We start from the raw sequence: 21,383 nt of genomic DNA, 5'->3' as shown, positions 1-21,383 counted from the left end.
TTCTGTGCGTCCTGCGCTTCTGTGCGTCCTGCGCTACTGTGCATCCTGCGCTACTGTGCGTCCTGCGTTTTTGTGCGTCCTGCGTTTCTGTGCGCGCTGCCCGTGTGTTTCTGTGCGTCCTGCGCTTCCGTGCGTCCTGCATTTCTGTGCATCCTGCGCTACTGTGTGTCCTGCGTTTCTGTGCGTCCTGCGTTTCTGTGCGTGCTGCCCGTGTGTTTCTGTGCGTCCTGCGCTTCTGTGCATCCTGCGCTTCTGTGCATCCTGCACTTCTGTGTGTCCTGCGTTTCTGTGCATCCTGCGTTTCTGTGCGTCCTGCGTTTCTGTGTGTGCTGCCCGTGTGTTTCTGTGCGTCCTGTGTTTCTGTGCGTCCTGCGCTTCTGTGCATCCTGCGCTACTGTGCGTCCTGCGTTTTTGTGCGTCCTGCGTTTCTGTGCGTGTTGCCCGTGTGTTTCTGTGCATCCTGCGCTACTGTGCATCCTGCGCTACTGTGCGTCCTGCGTTTCTGTGCGTGCTGCCCGTGTGTTTTGGAGTGTCCTGCGTTTCTGTGCATCCTGCGCTTCTGTGAATCCTGCGCTTCTGTGCGTCCTGCGTTTCTGTGCGTCCTGCGTTTCTGTGCATCCTGCGTTTCTGTGTGCCCTGCGCTTCTGTCCGTCCTGCGTTTCTGTGCGTCCTGCGTTTCTGTGCGTCCTGCGTTTCTGTGCATCCTGCGCTTCTGTGCGTCCTGCGCTTCTGTGCGTCCTGCGTTTCTGTGCGTCTTGTGCTACTGTGTGTCCTGCGTTTCTGTGCGTCCTGCGTTTCTGTGCATCCTGCGTTTCTGTGTGCCCTGCGCTTCTGTCCGTCCTGCGTTTCTGTGCGTCCTGCGTTTCTGTGCGTCCTGCGTTTCTGTGCATCCTGCGCTTCTGTGCATCCTGCGCTTCTGTGCGTCCTGGGTTTCTGTGCGTCTTGTGCTACTGTGTGTCCTGCGTTTCTGTGCGTCCTGCGTTTCTGTGCGTGCTGCCCGTGTGTTTCTGTGCGTCCTGCGCTTCCGTGCGTCCTGCGTTTCTGTGCATCCTGCGCTACTGTGTGTCCTGCGTTTCTGTGCGTCCTGCGTTTCTGTGCGTGCTGCCCGTGTGTTTCTGTGCGTCCTGCGCTTCTGTGCATCCTGCGCTTCTGTGCATCCTGCACTTCTGTATGTCCTGCGTTTCTGTGCATCCTGCGCTTCTGTGCGTCCTGCGTTTCTGTGTGTGCTGCCCGTGTGTTTCTGTGCGTCCTGTGTTTCTGTGCGTCCTGCGCTTCTGTGCATCCTGCGCTACTGTGCGTCCTGCGTTTTTGTGCGTCCTGCGTTTCTGTGCGTGTTGCCCGTGTGTTTCTGTGCATCCTGCGTTTCTGTGCGTCCTGCGCTACTGTGCATCCTGCGCTACTGTGCGTCCTGCATTTCTGTGCGTCCTGCGTTTCTGTGCGTCCTGCGTTTCTGTGCATCCTGCGCTTCTGTGCATCCTGCGCTTCTGTGCGTCCTGCGCTTCTGTGCGTCCTGCGTTTCTGTGTGTCTTGTGCTTCTGTGCGTCTTGCGCTTCTGTGCGTCCTGCGTTTCTGTGCGTCCTGCGTTTCTGTGCGTCCTGCGTTTCTGTTCGTCCTGCCCGCACGTTTCTGTGCGTGATGCCTCCGTTTACGTGCGTGCTTGCTGGCCACGCGCTTAAAGCCTGTATTTCTGTGAATGCTGCCTGCATTTCCGTGCGTGCTGGACACGTATCTGTGCATAATGCCTACATTTCTGTGAGTGCTGGCCACGTTTCTGTGCGTGCTGGCCACGCGTGTAATGCCTGCGTTTCTGTGCGTGCTGTACACGTTTTTGTGCATAATGCCTGCGTTTCTGTGAATTTCTGAGTGCTGCCTACGTTTCTGTGAATGCTGCCCGTGTTTCTGTGCACGCTCTGCATTTCTGCGCATTCATTGCAACAAAAAAAATTACAAAAAAAAAAGCGCTGTTTTTTTTTGTTTTTGGTACTCTGTAGTTCCGAGACATTTTGGTTGGTGCCTTTTTGGTATCAAATGTCAAAACCCAGCCATAATTATAGTACTGTGATTCTGCAATACTCAATATATTGTGTTACTGTAGAGGATAAAATACTCCTAAATAAGCAAATACCAGAAATAACAGATTTATTGGTGTTAGTTTCACACCGTTGGTTTGATAACCAATATTCTTTACCGCAGATTTACCCAATTTATTTGATAGGCGCCACCTTGTGGAGTAATGAACTTATAACTAAATAAGTCTAATTGAGGAGGCAATTCCAAGGTGCATATTGACATTACTAACACAATATATTGTATCATTTTCGATTGCGATACATATATCAATATTTTGTCCCACATATTGATTCTAACAACACTGCTAATGCTTTGAGCAACTAACCCTTTCATTTAGACTTCACCGCCACCAAAGCTGCAGCTTACTTTCTCTAGAATGATCTATGTCTGGGTCACACACTACACACTTCAGCATACTTTAAATACTACATTAATGAACACACTACTAATGACTGTGCATCATTTTCTACCTGTTAGCCAGAGTGAGACACAGAAAACAAGTGTGTCATCTCTGAGCTGATTTATTACCGTAATATTAATACAAACATTAAAAACACATCACATTTTTACTGCACTGATGCATGCTTTGACCCCAGTTAGTTGAGACAGTCTATTGGAGGATGTTTAGTGCCTCACTTTAGTGCCTCACCATAGAGTTGTTTGTCATACAGGAAGAACTATGGATGTTGAAGCATGTTTTATACCAGAAGCAGAAGCCTATGCTTCTATATTAATGTAGTGGTGTAAATAAACACACAGGCAGCAGCAGTTGTGAGTCAGTGAGGTGCTATACGTCTGCCAACATAAACATTACACATTACCTGAGCATTTCTTTCCTCAAAGCTGCATCTCTGTTTAACAAGCCCACTGCCACTTTCTCACACTGTTGCATTTTGCATGTATGTGTGTGTGTGTGTTTGTGTGTGTGTGTGTGTGTGTGTGTGTGTGTTGTGGCTAAATTTAAATCGTCTGTGTCCTAAATATGTCTGTATACATACAGTGGTTTCTTTTTCACAGTGTGCCTCCCTCCCTCTTTATCTAGCTTCTCTCATTTTCATTCAGTATGGGGAACACTACAACTGTTGAGAGAAACACTTTCACTGCCATTCTTTTCACCTTCAGACTACAGGAGAATGTCCAGAGTGGGCAGCCAGACTCATCTATAGATCTCCTCTCTTCCCTAGGAGAGAGATGAGAATGAATGAGGTCCTGGCTTAAAAAAAAAAAAGACTCAAATGAAACATACACTGTGTGTGTGTGTGTGTGTGAGAGAGAGAGGAAGAGAGAGAGCCAAAGAGAGGGAGAGAAAGAGAGAGAGAGAGAGAGAGACTGCTCTTTCCTAATTGAAGTGCGGTTTAATGGCTGCCTTTAAAGAAAACGAGGGCTGCCTTTGAGCATTAATATTTGCATTTATGAAATACAATCCGGCTTGGATGGCCTCGGAAGGCTTCCTGAAGGAACCTCTCCAGAGGTAATGGAATCTTTTATCTGCTGTAATTGTGTGTGTGTGTGTGTGTGTGTGTGTATGCATGGTATAGACTAAGTTATCTGCTTCGTTGTGGAGCTAGGCTTCCTATTGGAGGTGCCATATTATTAGAGTAATATAACGAGATAAAAATGAGGTGGACCTAAATTTGTCTTTTCACTTTTTACTCCTTGCTCTGCTCACAGTGTCCCGTCTCATATGAGGCCTCACTGTTATTGTGGCTAATGTCCCTCTTGTGAAAAGACAGGGAGTGTCTGCGTGAGCAAATTTTGAAACTCAAGCTTTCAGTTTGACAGCTATTGTCTTTAAATGCACACACACTCAAGCACACCCGCACTCTTACACTCATACACACTTACACACTTTTCACTCTCTCTCTGTTGGCTATTTTTATCTCCACGCCTGAGGTCTCTCCCAGCAGGAACGCAGGGTTTTAGGTGTGCTTGCCTGAAATACCATCAATTCTTAATCACCCTGTTACTATTCAGTGCATATTTTGAAAAATCTATTAACCATTTTATTGAGGATTTTATTATATTCGTCTATTAACCTTTTTCATTTAAATATTTTCATTAATAATCTTCTAAAAACACTTAGTGTACACTTTATTGCATTACTTTGACCTGTTTACAATCAACTTGCTCTGTGTCTCAAAAAGTGCCCAAACACAACAGATTACATATTTACTCACTAAACGACTGTTCTCTTTCCACAATTTAACATCTGCTGGACGTTTAAAGAGCATTTAAATCCCACTTTCAGCTGATTAATTTATTTTAAAACAATGGACGACATAACAAATGATTGTGACTAATCAACTAATCGAGAAAAATACTCATTAGTTACAGCACTAATATTATCCCTGCACTGGAAATGGAGTATTAATATTTGTAGTTAAATACAAAACTTTGAACTTAAGCCCTATTCGGACGGGATTTGTTTATCAGGGGGGCGTCTTTCGCACTTCTACTCAGTGCTAAAACTCTTACACTGGACTGCAATTGAAAAAAAGGAGGACCAATGAGTTTCTTTTGTTTTTTGGCCTTTTTCGGTCACATGACATTGCGTTCAGTAGCTCCTCCATTTCCACTCGCTGTTGTGTTTACGTAGATCTCCGTGGAAAAGCATGCCCAAGGTGTAATTTTGGTGTGTGCCAGTGGACAAATAGCTATTTTATTAAACGCGAGGAGACGAAACTCCGGACAGGACTAGCTTTACCAGAGAACTACGGAGTTCAGTGAAAAACAGTAGATAATTCAGCCTGTAATTTTCTCAGAGAACGCCCAAGAAAAACACATACATGGTAGTTCCGGACGGGAATAAATACACAGTGGACCCCCCTATAAAAGAGAAAATTACCCAAGGACCCCCTAAGAAAATAATCCTGTCTGGCTAGGGCTTTAAAATGGTTATTGCTTGTAATTAGATATGCATCGAAATGAAACTTTTTGGCCAAACCCAAACAAAATCTAACATTCTTTTGGCAGATTTAATTAATTTTGGCTTAAACTGGACATTTTTCAACACTTTCCAGAGACATCCATGGCTGTGTCCCAAACCACGCTTTACTTAACCATCACACGCACTTTACTTATTGTATCAGTGAACATGCTACTAATGGTGGTCTTGAAAACACCATTTAAATTATAAACTTGCAGGTACATGCAGATAGATATATTTCTGCATTCATACTGTCATCAGTTATACTTGCCACAATTACAAATCTCCCTGCCCTAATTCTGGCCTTCAGATTTGTTCCTAAGTAGCAGAAGCATGCACATATTTAATCTAATGTTCTGAACAGAATGGAGGGAAATAAACCGTCAAAAGTGTGCAGAAGAGCTATTTTTATTTGCTGTACTGGAGTACCTGAGGCTCCTCTATTAATAGATGATGTTGATGTTCATTCCTGCCTTTATCTAATACATCACTGTTATAATATCCCTCTTGCCACTGACTAGCGAGACAGGAGGGACAGTAACTCACTGCCACACTGCCCATACTCTTTATAGTCCTGCTGTAAAAATAAACACACAAAGAAACCGGAGGCATAATTGAATGGTGGAGGGAATAGCTGAGCAATTAAAGTAATGATGGATTGGCCAGCTATCAGTGGAGGCTGGGAGGTGAGGAAAACGCATTATAAAAATTCATAGACGAGCACTGTAATAACTGTTGCATGAAATGGAACATGGAAATAGCCATGGAAATGTATGGGCCTGGCTCTGCAACTGTGTAGTGGGCTTCTGCCCACATGATTACTTGGCTTCAGACAAAGGGCAGACATGATTACATATGCTCTATTTAACACAGCCGTGGAGTCAGGTACGCTCAGTGTCTGTGTATCAGACAACGATAGACAGACAGACAGTTAGACAGCCAGAGAGAAATCCAAGATCAAGTCTTTTTTGTATACATTGGCTTGCCTGAAGTAATGGGTCAGGAACTAGTATTGTGTCCTAAGACTTTTTATGTCATGTCTCCTGCATTGGGTAACTTGTCTGTTTGCATGGACAAATCTAGCCAGACGCTGCTGGTTACGATCATTACCACCTACTGCACTGTCCACTATGGGTGGTAATGCCTGCTGTAACTTAATAACAGTACACAGGTTACTCTGCGGATTGATTTAATGATAAAAGATTTCAGAAAGTCAGAAATTTGCTCAAATTCCGCTCAAATGCTGAGATTTAGCCTCACTCGCAGGATAGCAACACACAACTTATACAGGTGAAGGCTTTTCAAAGCCTTTTTATCTAGGGCTGCAACTAATGATTATTTTGGAAGTCAACTAATGACGATTATTTTTTCGATTTAGTCGATTAGTCTACGATTATTTCTCCATCTCTAAAAACAACAGAAATAGCAGAACATGAGATTTAAATGGAATTTAAATGTCTGAATGTTGTTTAAACATGGAAAGTACTAATATTTAGTGATTAAATATGTAATCTGCTAGGTTTGGGCACTTTTGAGACACAAACTAAGTTGACTGTAAACTGTGTGAGCAAACCATTTACCCATTTCCCATTGCACTTCTGTCTTTAGCACTTTGTGTAATGGAGTACTGTTACAAATAAACGATTAGTCGACAATGAAATTTGTAGTTGACAAATTTAAATAATCGACATTGTCGATTATATCGACTAATCGTTGCAGCCCTACCTTCATCATCAATTTTCATATATTAGGGATGTATCGTCAACATATAAAATTTCACATATCAATTTTTGAATATCGTGAATGATATTATACCCTGACATATCGTGCCATGTCACCCACCTCTAATTATCACATCAGGGTACTATTTATTTATTTTTTATTTATCTATTTTAATAACAGCTCTTGGGTGTAAACTGGATCGTGAGATCACTATTTCGTTCCACCTCATGTACCACATGTGATGCGGATGACAATAAAATCTCCTTGAATCCTTGATTTTCCCATTATATATCTACTAGAGACAGATTAAATATGTCCAGTATCATTTATTTTACTTTAATCCTGGATATATGGAGACATAAAAAGTGCATTTATTAGTATCTTGACCTTCTGGATCATTGATTTCTGTTACAAATCTGATAAAAGTCTTGTATTTTTTAATATCTCAGTGAGGGATGTGTTATCATATCATATGCAATAGAAAAATTACATTTTCATTATGTTGTAGTAGTGTATTTTTGAAAAAAATATGAATTCAGTGTTTTGTCATATCTCCAAGAGTATCACTATTGCAAAAACACCATGAAATATCGTGATATTCTTTTAGGGCCATATCACCCACTCCTAGTTTACATATATTTATGTTGACACATGGTTTAACATTTTGCTATTAATGATATTTCCTCCTTTTAGTCCCATCAGCCTTTGCTCTCTCCACTTATCATTTTTTCTGCCCCTCTTTCTCTCTCCCTCTCTTTTCTCTGTGTCTGTAGAGAGACTCGATGAAAGATGACAGAGGAGGTGATTGTTATAGCCAAGTGGGACTACACCGCTCAGCAGGACCAGGAACTTGACATCCGGAAAAATGAGCGCTTGTGGCTCCTAGATGACTCCAAAACCTGGTGGAGAGTCCGCAATGCCTCCAACCGCACAGGTTACGTCCCGTCCAACTATGTAGAACGCAAGAACAGTCTAAAAAAAGCTTCGCTGGTGAAGAACCTGAAGGATACTCTGGGTAAGTGAGCGAATCAGAAGTTTGGTTTTGTTCTGTTGTGTGACTTCCGTAAATGTTCTGTTTAATTTAAGAGAGATGTGTGCTTGTGTATAATTTGAGAAGTAGAGCAGTCCCCTAAGCAGGTATTCTGTTTGAGATAAATTTGGTGGTTAGTGATATTATCCTGCCATCACAATGTACTGCTGGATTCTGCACCCTGTACTCCTCTGGCAGGTACATATGAATCTCAGTCAGCGTGCCCTATTTCACTCAGCCGTGTTCAGGAGATTTATGTAGTTACGCCTCTGTGTGCTCAGCCATCCTCCTGGGCTCCTGGAACTTCAGCGTTTTAGAAATTGTTTCCTATTGGACAAAGCATATTACACCCAGATCAACAAACAGCATGCTTTACTCTAATGAGAATAAATGTAATGGTTCTATTAAAGTACTGATGTTTCATAAGGTCTTTATGCTGAATTTACACTGTCATGCTTTAGCAAGCTACCTGTCAAGCAAACAACCCACCAGACACACCAACAATACTAGCTGCTTTCTTCAGTGATTATACATTGGCTTGCAAAAGTATTTATACCCCGTGAACTTTTTCACATTTTCTCACTTTACAACCACAAACTAAATATCAAGAAAATAAATTTAAAAGTGATAGAATAACACAAAAGAGCACATGCTTGTAAAGATAAACGAAAATGATGAATGGTTTTCATAAAACGGATAAAATAAAAATCTGAAAAGTGTAAAAAGTGCAAAATTATTCCCTTTACTCTAAAACCTTAAAGAGAAACAAATTGCCTTCAGAAATGTTTTAATTAATTTATGGAGTCCAGCTCTGTGTAATTTAGTCCTGTTCTGTGAAGGCCTCAGTGGTTTGTTAGAGAACACTGGTAAGGAAACACCATCATGAAGACCAAGGAACTCACCAGACAGGTCAGAGATAAACTTGTGGAGAAGTAGTCTAAAGCAGTATTATTCTATAAAGGAGCACTGTTCGATCCATCATGCAAAAATAGAAAAACATATTCTGCAAACCTACCAAGACATGGCCGTCCACCCAAACTGACAGATCAAACAAGTAGAGCACTGGTCAGAGAAGCAGCCAAGAGGCCCATGGTCACTCTGGAGGAGCTGCAGAAATCCACAGCTCAGGAGGAAGAATCTGTCCACAGGACAACTATTAAGTTGTGAACTTCACAAATGTGGCCTTTATGGAAGAGTGACAAGAAGAAAGCTATTGTTGAAAGAAAGAAATAAGAAGTGTCTTTCACAGTTTGTAGCCACAAGCCATGTATGGGACACAACAAACATGTGGAAGAAAGTGCTGTGGTCAATTGAGACCAAAGTTTAACTTTTTGGTCTGAATGCAAAGGGCGATGTGTGATGGAAAAGTAACACTGCTCATCACCTTGAACGCACCATCACCACTGCGAAACATGGTGGTGGCGGCATCATGCTGCGGAGGTGCTTTTTTCAGAGTCAGAGTTAATGGGAAGATGGAGGGATATAAATACAGGGCAGTTTTGGAAGAAAACCTGTTGGAGGCTGCAAAAAACTTGAGATTCACCTTCCAGCAAGACAATGACCCTAAACATACAGCCAGAGCTACAGTGGAATGGTTTAAATAAAAAAAATATTCATGTGTTCGAATGCCTTCTGTGGCAAGACATTAAAATGTTCACAGACTCTCCATCACACCTGGCTGAGCTTGAGCTGTTTAGCATAGAAAAATGAGAAAAAAAAATTGTCTAGATCCGCAAAGCTGGTAGAGACATTCCCCAAAAGACTTGCAACTATAATTGCAGTAAAATGTGTTTCTATTAAGTATTGATATATAGGTGCTTAATACTTTTCAGATTTTTATTTAATTAAAATTACAGGTTGCACACTTCCATAAAAAAAGACTGGTAAGCTTGGTGCTAGTACAAATGCAGAATTAAAGTTTAACCCATATTCTTCTTCACAGAAGTAGCTCTCCACACCTTTTCTCTCAGTATTCAAAACCATTTATATTTCCTAATTGTTTCTTGAAGGACCCATAATTCGTTTTTTATCATATAATGCTGCAAGACAGAGGTGCTCAGTCCTGGTCATGGAAATCTACCACCCACCACCTTAAATATTTAAAGGCTTATGAAGTTCTTCATTACCTGGATCCAGTGTGTTAGCTTAAGGGTTTGAGCTAAATTCTGCAGGGTGGTAGATCTCCTCCAGGGCACGGCTTGGGCTGAACATGAAATCCAGTGTTCGTAATTGACACATTCTAACCCCCCGTCTATATTGGCTCTCCCTGAGACTCCTGGTGTAATAAAGTACTTGGTCCAGTACACCATGATTTCTGCTCTATTCATGCTGCAGCGCTAGCGTTCCAGTCCACAGCATTCACATATTCATGCCCTCTTGCAGTGAAAAAAATGACATTGTTATATTTTTTAAGAACTGGGATTAGAAAGTTTGGATAGAAACTATACACAGATTACTGCAAGTGTCTTGACGTCCCTCATGTCATACAACCAGGATTACCGAGGATTTAGCTTTGTTGAAGATATTTACCAAACACAGACGCATTATGGCGTGAAGATTTACACCAGACTAAAGCCTTGGAAAATGATACATACAACCAACCGCAAAGCCTGGTAATTCTAATAGAATCCGCTATGCCAGGTTGTACAGTGTGAGGTTACCAGAACATTTGCTGGTCATTTTTATTCTTGCTCTCGTCATTGCTTGCTGGTCGTTAATTGACTTTGCTAATGAGTCGTGAAATACTGGAGGTGATTGATAATTCTTTGGCACAGAGGAGAGGAGCAGAGCTGGGGGACTAAGTGTGTGGAAACAGGATTAATGGCTTCTGATGGGCTAAAATGAAATAGCTCTCATTACACAGCATGTTGGAACAGCTAGACCAGCTAAAGTAGTGGAGTTGGTCTAATTTACATGGAAGGCCATACTTACTGTAGAACTGTTAATGAATCTGGGCTTAGCATAGCTTTGTATTAAAAAATGAGAAAAGAAGAGATTTCTTTTAATAATTTTGTAAAACCATTGTTGTGCATAGACACTGACATGCAAAATGTCATAGAATGTGGGACTAGTATCGTGTCCCATGACTTATGTTATTCCCCTTGGAAACTTAAGAACGTTTTACTGATCTGTAGGATATGTTTGTAGGGCCTCCTGCATTGAATGTGGATGTGATTTCTAAAAGGGTGGTTTGAATTTTAGCCAGATACCGCCAGTCACAATCATTACCACCCACTGTGCTGTCCACTGTGAGGGATAATGCCTTCTATGATGTATTCCCAGTACACTTGTAACACTATGGGAACACACTTGAAGATCAAGGATCAATTTTAAATGCCACACAACTTCGGAAATGGTAAATCCTATTCATCTGTCACCCATGATCAGGCCTCACTCGATATTTTACCTTACCACGGTGGCTTAGTGGTTAACATGTTCGCCTTCCAGCATTGGGGTTTTGGGTTCTAGTCCCTATCTCGGTGGAGTTTCCATGTTCTCCCAGTGTCTGCATGGGTTTTCTCCGGGAACTCCAGTTTCCTCTCACAGTCCAAAAACAAAGATCAGGTAAATTGGATAGTCAAAATTACCCAGAAAAATTGAATACTTTAAATTGATCTGGTGTGTGTGTGCTATGAATGTATGTGTGTGTGTGTGTGTGTGTGTATTTATGTATGTATTTATGTATGTATGTATGAATGTATATATGTTTGTATAACTGTGTGCCCAGATATGGATTGGCACTCTGTCCTGGGTAAATGCTGTAGTGCTCAATGCAGTCCTCAATGCACTCCCGTAAATTGTAAAGCGTCCTTGGGTTTCTAGAAAGGTGCTTCATTCATTCATTTATACATTGTCTTTTCATGAACGCACTGGCCAGTGTTTAGCGTCACTCACAATACCTCAAAACTGTTACATTTTTTTTTTTCTCATGTTTTTAAATCATCCTTTGAGATATCGCTTCATGATCAATATACTGTAAATTCTCCTGTCACATGACTTGTGATTGTTAGTGTAATTTCCGCAGAACTGAGAAGCCAAGTAGAAGTGAATTTTATACACAGGTTGAAATGTGCAGATTTCGTTGCATCTTATCTCATCTTATCTTAACTAGGTTGTGCCAGAAATGACTGTTAAGTCTTCTGGACGCTGACAAATTGAGGTGCCTACCTGATGACCCCTGTGAAGAGCATGTAGCATAGTGGAATGTATAGTGTATTTGTGATGGGAGGATTAGGTATTTACTGCTTGTGTTATGTGTTGCTGATCGGATCAGAAACAGCCACAACAATCTAGTTGTTAGGAGTAGGTTCTTCATGTTTGGGTTCAATGTTGCTGATCAGATCATACACGGCCACGGAAACCTTACAGTTAGGTGGAGGATCTTGTTAGTGTGGTGTAGGTAATAGTGAGGGAGTGGGAGTGTAGAGTATAGTGAAAAGAAATGGGCTCTCTGTGTAATTCCAGATGTGAGGTGTAGGATTTATCATCTTCCTGTATTTGTCTTCATATTTTTATGTGTATGAAACAAATCCAGGCTTCTCAGAATTCCTCGCATTTGCTTGGTGCTGTGAGTGGTTGTAAGAAAGCTCCCTTTTGACATCAGCCTGTAGGAACATGAGGCACAGCATGTTTCTAGCTGCAGTTCTGACTGTTTGAGAACAGCAGTCATGTCTTCACAATCCTGGTTCACTTTGTTATACTAATTCTAGTCTGAGCAATGTAAGCAGAATGAACTGGGCTTTTTGGGCACTGAATTGAACCAATGAGCAAATGGAAATTATACTTCTAGGGATGGATTCCCAGACAGGGATTAGGCCTGTTTTTCCATTCAGTGTACAGTCTACATTTAGAATGCTGTGTAGTCCAAGACTGGGCTTAATTATTGTTTAATTAACCGCCCCATAGAGTTTGCTTAATGAGTAATGGATTAGAAACCATATGCTGATCTACAGGTTTGAAGTAAAGCACTTCAGCTCAATTTCTTTAAGGCCATTTTGATTGTAGTCTTTGGACTAGTCCTGTCATTATAACAGTGTTTATTTATATATATATTTTAATGTTTTATATATATTTCTTTAAAATGTATAGTTAAAAACAATATAATCATGACCACTAATATAATCATAATATAATAGCATAATCTGAGCTTGTAAACGTTACGTGACATGGACAATAACATAACAAGGACTCTAACAATTATTAAGGTCCATATATTGTATGATAAATCGATTCTGCTTGTTATTAATATTATTGTAATAGGCCTATCTTAGGCTGATGAAGGCAAGGATTTGGGGCACCACCCAATGTCCATTTCCATTTTTATAGATTCTTATGAGTTCATATGAAGTGTGAAGAATTCAAATGACCTTCCAGATTGAGGAAAACGTATTGAATGTGTTTACTCTGGGTGTAGACTCCAAGATGGAACCTCTCATCATTGGTTGTCAAGGTTGCATGTCTGCTCCTCCTCTTTTCCACTTCAGTGCAACGGCCTGTCTGTCTTTTCAGATCAAAGAATCAAAGCGTGGTACTTCAGGCGTGTGCACACATGATGCACATACACACTTACACACACACACACAGAGCATCATTTACATAGTTCATGTTTGTTTCTGGTTTGTCATTTCTCTGGAATCACCTGCAATACAATATTGACTTAATGCATATTTTAATAGTTTTGGCTTTAAGCCGTTTTAAAACCAGCTGTAGCACATAGTTGTTCTTTATGTTCTTTATGTACTTTAAATTTGGCTGCAGTGTACAATGTTATTGTTTTTTTTTTGGAGTTTAAACTTGGGTCCACTAGGAAGCATTTCTCCTAAAAGTTTTTGAAAAATGTTAAATGCAAAAAAAAATGGGAGGAGCATTTGAAAGGGGCATTGGGTGATGTATGGGTTTAGGGGCAGGTCAGAAGGGATAGCTGATTGGGCTGAGAAGTGTGCCTCTTAGAGGTGTTCCATATTGTATCGTACGGAATAATATCACCAACATTTTTGAATATGGTAAACATGATTATATCATGCCATATTGCCCACCCCTAATTATCACATCGGGGTACTACTTTTTTGCTGTTTTAAGCAAAAGAAAAATTCACACTGTTCTCATGTCCCATTATATACAGGAGCTGGGCAATAAAACTGGAACACCTGTCACTTTAGTGTGGGAGGTTTCATGGCTAAATTGGAGCCGCCTGGTGGCCAATCTTCATTAATTGCACATTGCACCAGTAAGAGCAGAGTGTGAAGGTTCAATTATCAGGGTAAGAGCACAGTTCTGCTCAAAATATTGCAATGCACAAAACTTTGTGTGACAAACCATAGTTTAAAAGAAGACTAATTATTGGTGCCCGTCTTGTTGGAGCATCTGTGACCAAGACAGCAAGTCTTTGTGATGTATCAAGAGCCACGGTATCCAGGGTAATGTCAGCATACCACCAAGAAGGACGAACCACATCCAACAGGATTAACTGTGGACACAAGAGGAAGCTGTCTGAAATGGATGTCAGGATTGTATCCAAAAACATAAAACCACGGCTGCCCAAATCACGGCAGAATTCAATGTGCACCTCAGCTTTCCTGTTTCCATGAGAACTGTCCGTCAGGACAATAAATTATTGTGGTTTAAAACCAGGTGTTTCACTTTTATTGTACAACCCCTGTACATACTAAACACAGATTTTTATCTGTCCAGTATCATTTATTTTACTTTAATACTGGATATATTTGGAGTGCATTATTAGTATTATGACATTCTGAATCATTGATTTCATGACAATTTTTGTATATTTTTTTTATATCTCAGTTAGGGGTGCCATATCACATTGTATGCAATAAAAAAAATATTTTAATTTTGTTGCAGTAGTGTATTCTTGAAATTTTTTTTTTAAATTCAGTGTTTTGTCGTATTGCCAAGGGTATCGTTATAGCGAAAATACCATGAAATATTGTGATATTATTTTAGGGTCATATCACCCAACCATAGTGCCTCTTATAGCAGTGAGATGCAGATGATTGGACCTCAGCAGGGAGTGGCATTATTAATTGACTGATTTGCATATTGTGAGTGTCTATGTTCCAAAGCAAACGGAAACATCAACCTAAAATATAGCACAGTTGAACCTGTGAGAGCACTGCAGAGGTGGAAATGACTAAAATAAAAACATTTCGTAAAGGTTAGGAAAGGTTACTAAAAATTTAAACAGGACTGGTATTTTTTATTACTTCAAAGGAACACATTTCAGCTATTAATGCAAAAAAAATGGTTGAGGGTTTAGTGCCTCTTTAAACAGTCTTAGACATGAAGACACACATACTGTGTCTGTGGGTTTTCATGCATAATTTACCCAGTCTAGTAGAATAGTGGTCTTGTGTGCTTGTGTCCTGCTTTGCCCCTTGTGTAGGTAGGAGGCAGGCGGCTCACTAAATGCCTCTTTTAACTGGTCTTTTGAAGGTACAGCTCACACAGAGCTAACGCTCAGCCCCCTCACCCTGAAAGCTTTACGCAATCCCACTTGCTGAGTCTGAGTGGTCAGGCCAGGAATGGCCTTAAACAGCTTTCTTGTTTGGGTGGGAATGATTGGACCTGCTGTAAAATAAGCTTCTTCACTGCAGTTATCAAAAAAAAGAGTATACATCATGTAATAACATCGAAAGTTTATGTGGATTTTCATGCATAAATCCCTATTCACATCTCGTGTTAACATGCATGTTCTGTGACTGCTTAAGGGTCCTTAGCCCAAATCAAGATGAGGCACCTATTGGTTTGTTGATCCATTCCTGAGTATCAAATTAACCCATTAGCTTGGAGCAAGCAGATAGTGTGGTCTTGCGATTGTTACATATGTTTCAGCAGGGGCAGTGACATGGTTAATGTGGATGGTGCTTTGATGCTATTGACACATAGGGTTTTTATCAGTTTATTTTATCAGTTTTTTTTTTCACTACAATTCATATTTTGGGGTTTTAAAGAAGAATTGGAGCCATTGGCAACTTTGTAGATATTGCAACTGCTGTAATTTATATTTAGCAATAGCAATTGCTGGAATTTTTTTTCCCCATTTAAGTAATTACTACTTACTACAAATCCTTTTTTTGGAGTAAGTAGAGATATACAGATTTTTCTAATTCTTTGTATTTCAATGTGTATTCCCTGTTTATATCTGAGTTCCGCTTTTATTCCTTAATTTTGGAATTCCGATCATGTTCACTGCATGATATAAATCAAAAGGCTCTAGACACATCAGAACGCACGTAAGCGTTCACACTACAATAATAAAGTGGTCTTATGGTAAATGCCAGGTGTGAACAGGCCAGGAGTGTATGATATAGACAAAAAAAATGCATTGTGCAATAATGCAATAAAGCTGGGATTGTATATCCCAATATTGTTGAGAAAGATGATAAATTAAGATTCTCAATCAGTTTAATAAGTTCCTCAAAGATTTAGCAACTACTGGTTTGGCTGCACCAGCTTTTTTTTCGCTGGGTTAAAGAAGTAGTTTGGTTGGTGTGTTTTCACTGTGGACCTCTTCCTCACTCTGCCTCCAGTCTCATTATGTCACATGAGCATGGTCTGCAGTGCCAAGAACTTCCTCTGTTGTTGCATGTGGGTGAGGTTATTTGAGGCTGAATATTTACAATGTTATCACAGTTCTTACATTATGTTTATCGAGAAATATATATTGATAATGATAAAAATAGGATTTGAACAGGACCCAGAAATGCATGAACTTGGAAAATAACACCAGACACACTTCTCTGAGTCTGTCTGCAGCAAAATGCTCTAACCTTCCGAGAAGGCTTTTCATAGCGTCTTAATGAGTCTCGAGGAGTGAGCTTTCACTGTCAATTTGCAGTTGTGCTGAGACACTGCAGAACAATGTACTTATCCCTTTCCCACCTGAGGTGCATTTGATGTCTTTTTTCTGTTAAGAGTTGTCTGTAGCTTTCCTCTACTGCTCAGTGTAGCCTTTATGTGAGTCTATAACAATGCTCTAGTGCTGATACAGAAGTCTGGCTTCATTGGGCTTAAGCAGAACCTGCTGATGCACTTTCTATACCTTCTGCTGACAGTGAAGAAGCAGATATACGATTTTTATATAAGGCTCAACACTGTGTATCGTGTTTGGATGAATGCAGGAAAATGGAACCGTGACTGGATGTAGGTAAGGATTGCTACAGTGTTAGAAAGAAAGATTTACTTTGAGGTTTTGGAGCGACAGAGATAAAGATCAGTGTTACACCACAGAAAATAGTATAATCCTGCTTTGTGGACAGTTCTTGTGTCAATTCAGCCTTTTTCTTTCTTTTTTTTCTTTTTTTTATTTTTTATACCCAAACTGCTTTGTGCCTTAAAGGACAATTGTGTGTTTATAGTTTTAAGATAAGCCAATCCTTTGTTAACCCCACAGTGGTGGAAATTTGCAATATTGTCATGGCAGTTATATATTTATACAGTGGTGTGAAAGTGTTCACTACGTCATGATTTCTGATTTTTTTTGTATGTTTGTCACGTAAACGTTTTAGGTTCTCAAACAAATTTAAGTATTAAACGACACAAGTAAACACAAAATGCAGTTTTTTATTCACAAATGGTGAAAACATGGAACAGTGGTGAAACAGGAGACCAAAATTGCCTTAAGAGTGCAGCAACGACTCATCTAAAAGGTCACAAAAGACCCACAACAACATCCAAAGAACAGCAGGCCTCACTCACCTTAGTTAAGGTCTTTAATGACTCCACACTTATGACTCTACCATAAGAAAGAGACTGGGTAAAAGAGTGCCAAGACAAAAAACACTGCTGATCAAAAAGAAAATAAGGTCTCGTCTCAATTTTGCCCAAAAACATCTTAGTGGTCCCTAAGACTTTTGGTAAATTCAATTGTGGACTGAAGATACAAAAGTTAAACTTAGGTATATGTGTCCCATTAAATCTGGCATAAAATTAACACCCCGTCTTAACAAAAAGAGCATACCTAGAGTACAACATGGTGGTGGTAGTGTGATGGTCTGGGGCTGTTTTGCTGCTTCAGGACCTATAAGACTTGCTGTAAAAAATGTAACCATAATTTCCGCTATCTAACAAAAAGTCCTGAAGGAGAATGTCCAGCCATCTATTTGTGACCTCAAGCTGAAATGAACTTGGGTTCTGCAGCAGGACAATGATCCAAAACATACCAGCAAGTCCACCTCTGAATGACTGAAGAAAAACAAAATGAAGACTTTGGAGTGGCGTAGTCAAAGTCCTGAACTGAATCCGATTGAGATGCTGTGGCATGACCCTAAAACAGTGGTTAATGCTCAAAAACCCACAAATGTGGCGGAATTACAACAATTCTGAAAAGATGAGTGAACCAAAATTCCTCCACAGCGCAGTGAAAGACTCATTGCAAGTTACCATATATGCTTAATTTCTTGTGTTATTGCTATGGGTGGCTGAACCAGTCCTTAGGGTAAGGGAGGAAACACTTTTTCACACCGCAGTACCTAATGTTTCATAATGTAATGTAGTTTAAAAGAATTTCTTCTCACACGTTCTTCACTGCAGTCCACATACCTCCTACACTAGTTTTTCTTCTTCACACTCTTCCTAACACACTCCAGCAAGTTCTCAGTGACATTTAAAATTGGTGATTGTGTTGGAATCTGTCATGCCATCCCTTAACCCTTCTTCACTCCTCAGCCCACTCCAGTACCCGATAAATGCAACGTTAGGTGGTACTTGACAAAAGAAACCCCTGACTTTATCTTTCCATCTGCGAGAGCGTTTTCAAGCTGCCCAAATTTGGCAGAAAAACTGTCAGTCTAAAAAGAATCTGACAATTACGTCTGTGTGGATTCAAATATTTATACAGTAGCAATGTAAAATTTGACACACCTTCCTTTTAAATATTTTTCATTCTTTCTTTCTTTAATTTATTTTCTACATTGTAGATTAATATTAAAATCAAGAAAACAATTAAGAAGCACACATGGAGTTGCGTAGTAAACAGTAAAAAATGCTTTACTGAGATGGTGATTTGAGGTGATTTGGGATGAGCTGGAGCTTCACAGCATGAAGGATAAGCAGCAGCTATTGTTCAGCACCTCCAGGAACTCCTTTAAGTTGCTGAGAAAACCATTCCAGGTGATTCTACCTCATGAAGACACTGAGATTAAAATACCAATAGATCTGTCCTTAAAGATAAATGTGCTACTATAAAACATATTCTGGTATGTTTAACACAAAATAAATCTACATGTATCACTGTATAGTTTTAATGTCATCAATATTAAATTTACAAAATTAAAAGAAAGAAAGCACATTGAATGAGAAGAGGTGTTCAAACCTTTTAACAGATACTGTATTTATTATTCAGATACATTTGTAAGGGACCCATTTCTCACGCCATCAACTATGATTAAAGCGATTTTTTGTTATTTTTGTAGTGCTGCCTAAAACCATGACTTATATAGATATAGTGTTTCGTCAGTTCAGTGAGGCTTGTATCAGTTTCATTGCTAATCCAGTACAGTAGATCAGTGCATCAGTATTTTTTGCTTTAAGAAAATTATGTGCCTTGTATTGTCAAAACTGAAAGCCAGAGAAGCCTTTGGTTTCCCACAGATTTAAGGTCAAGGCTGTGGATAAGCTTCAGATTAAAGGGATTTACAGCCGTATGTAGAACAACAAGCATAGTAATACATATAAAAAGTATTTGTGGAAACTTATATTCTGTGCTGACATGATTTGTTTTGTGTGTGTGTGTTTTGTCAATGCTTTCTAAGTGGTCTGTATAAAGAGCTTTCGTCACTTGCGGTCCTGCTGTCCTGCTTCGCTCCTCAGTTCTGCTTTACTCAACAGCTTCCTGTCTCTATGGGACTGTTCAGAAGGAACTTGGAGATACTGTTTCATATAGTGTCATGTCAAAGGCTACACACACACACATGCACATATGTGGAAGGCCTTTTTTCCTCATCCTCTCCACCTCTTCCTCCTCCTGCTCAGAAGTTCAGCTCACGTAGTTGCCGATCTTGGTGGGTTGCGATTTCTATTTTCAGTTTTCCCAAAAGCTTTTTCTTCTGTTTGTGTTGCTGTCTTCATTCCCTGTCAGCTGAAGCCTCAGAAGTGCACGCAGCTCCCAGAGAAACACATCCTCAGATCACCAACAGAGGAAAAGTTTGACTGCTACTTTGTTTGAACTGTAAACTGCTCTCTGTTTACGCTGGGCCAAGCCCTCCCTCTGCAGACTCCTCTCTGCCGTGTGCTGGATCAATAAAGCCAACTTCTCTTTTTATCTGGGTTTTTTTAACATCATCTCGTAACTCTTAATGCTTAAAAGCTAAACCTAACAAACCAGTGTCTATCACTGTTACTCCTCTTTCTTTTTCTTTTTCTATCTGCTTACTAGAAGAATGCTTTAGAGTAGTTCGTACATGTACTACTTTACTTAACGCTCTATATATATCCTGGCAGAAGGCCCATACTTCTACTCTTCACTCTCGTAACTACAAGTTCTCCTCTCTCAGTAGTGCTGGCAACCAGCACATGTATACATATGTATACATTTATATTTACATTAATGGAATTTGCAGATGTTCTTATCCAGAGCGACTTTTAAGAAGATTTATGACTAGTATCGTTAGACCCCAATCTCTAGAAACTCTATGTGCAACCAAGGTGGTGGAACAAGCTTCCACTGCGTGTCAGAAAAGCAACTTAAAGAAAAGTAACTTACAGTCTTCAAACGCCAACTGAAGAATCATCTTTTCAAGATGTTCCTTAACTTATCTTAATTTAAAAATAAATAAATTATCCTAGTATTCTAAACATTATCAAAGCTTGGTCTATCTCTTCATCCTAGTCTCTACAAACTAGACATGGATATTTTGAAGTTAATAACGAAGCACTGTTGTAAGTCGCTCTGGATAAGGGCATCTGCTAAATACCTTAAATGTTAATGATCAAGCAACTGTTCAAGCACCTCTTGATAGGGAATGTGTATAAGGCATGGCAAGTGCAGTAGAAGCTTTAAGGAGAGTCTTCATTTCACTATTGAAGTTAGTATGTAATTCTGCTGTTTAAACACGTTGGTACCATGACAGTAGAATAACCTGGATGCTTGCCGAAGCCATGCGTCCTAAGAGATGGCGGTGGGTCAATTTGACCTGTATTTGAAGCACTCTAGAAGTCTCAAGGTATAGATGATTTGAATTTCTATTTATTGTACTTAAATAACTTAAATAAATTGAATGTCAGTTTTAAATAGATGTGTCCTTCACGTTAGCATGAATGTAATCAATACATCCAGCACTAGAGGGCAGTTTGGAGTAAAGTGCTTCTAATGACAACAAACAAAAATTTCCCTCATTAGTTTCTTCTTTGTGGTGTGCATATATGTGGTGTTCCATCCATCCTTTAACTTTCAGACAATATTAAGTCAACTTTTATGTCCAGTATATTCTTTGGATTCACAAGTAAAACATGAGCACTTCAGCCCATAGATATTCTCAAAGACCTTCTTCATGTTGAGGAAGGCCTAAGGGTCAAAACAGTCTAATAGAGTCTAATAAATATACTGGACATCATATAAGGGTTGTCCGATTCCTCTCCTCATCTTGACTTGTTCGGTGTGAACTGGGCATGTGAAAGTGT

At 40.0% G+C, this 21,383-nt stretch overlaps 1 protein-coding gene across 3 annotated transcripts in view; it reads left to right on the top strand.

The window, feature by feature from the left end:
- The window catches only part of nck2a (NCK adaptor protein 2a), a 103,469-nt gene that overhangs the window by 67,471 nt on the left and 14,615 nt on the right, over positions 1–21,383 (top strand). For all 3 annotated transcript variants that reach the window (XM_049484856.1, XM_049484855.1, XM_049484857.1), the window contains one exon: positions 7,492–7,733. In XM_049484856.1, coding sequence (XP_049340813.1) covers positions 7,508–7,733 — 226 coding nt within the window. In that variant the 5' untranslated portion in view covers positions 7,492–7,507. The remainder of the gene's footprint in view (positions 1–7,491; positions 7,734–21,383) is intronic.

Source organism: Astyanax mexicanus, chromosome 11 (genome assembly GCF_023375975.1).
Source record: "Astyanax mexicanus isolate ESR-SI-001 chromosome 11, AstMex3_surface, whole genome shotgun sequence".
In the NCBI taxonomy this organism is placed as follows: domain Eukaryota; kingdom Metazoa; phylum Chordata; class Actinopteri; order Characiformes; family Acestrorhamphidae; genus Astyanax; species Astyanax mexicanus.
Note: the sequence above shows the minus strand (reverse complement) of the source record. Positions and strands in the feature narration are given on the sequence as shown.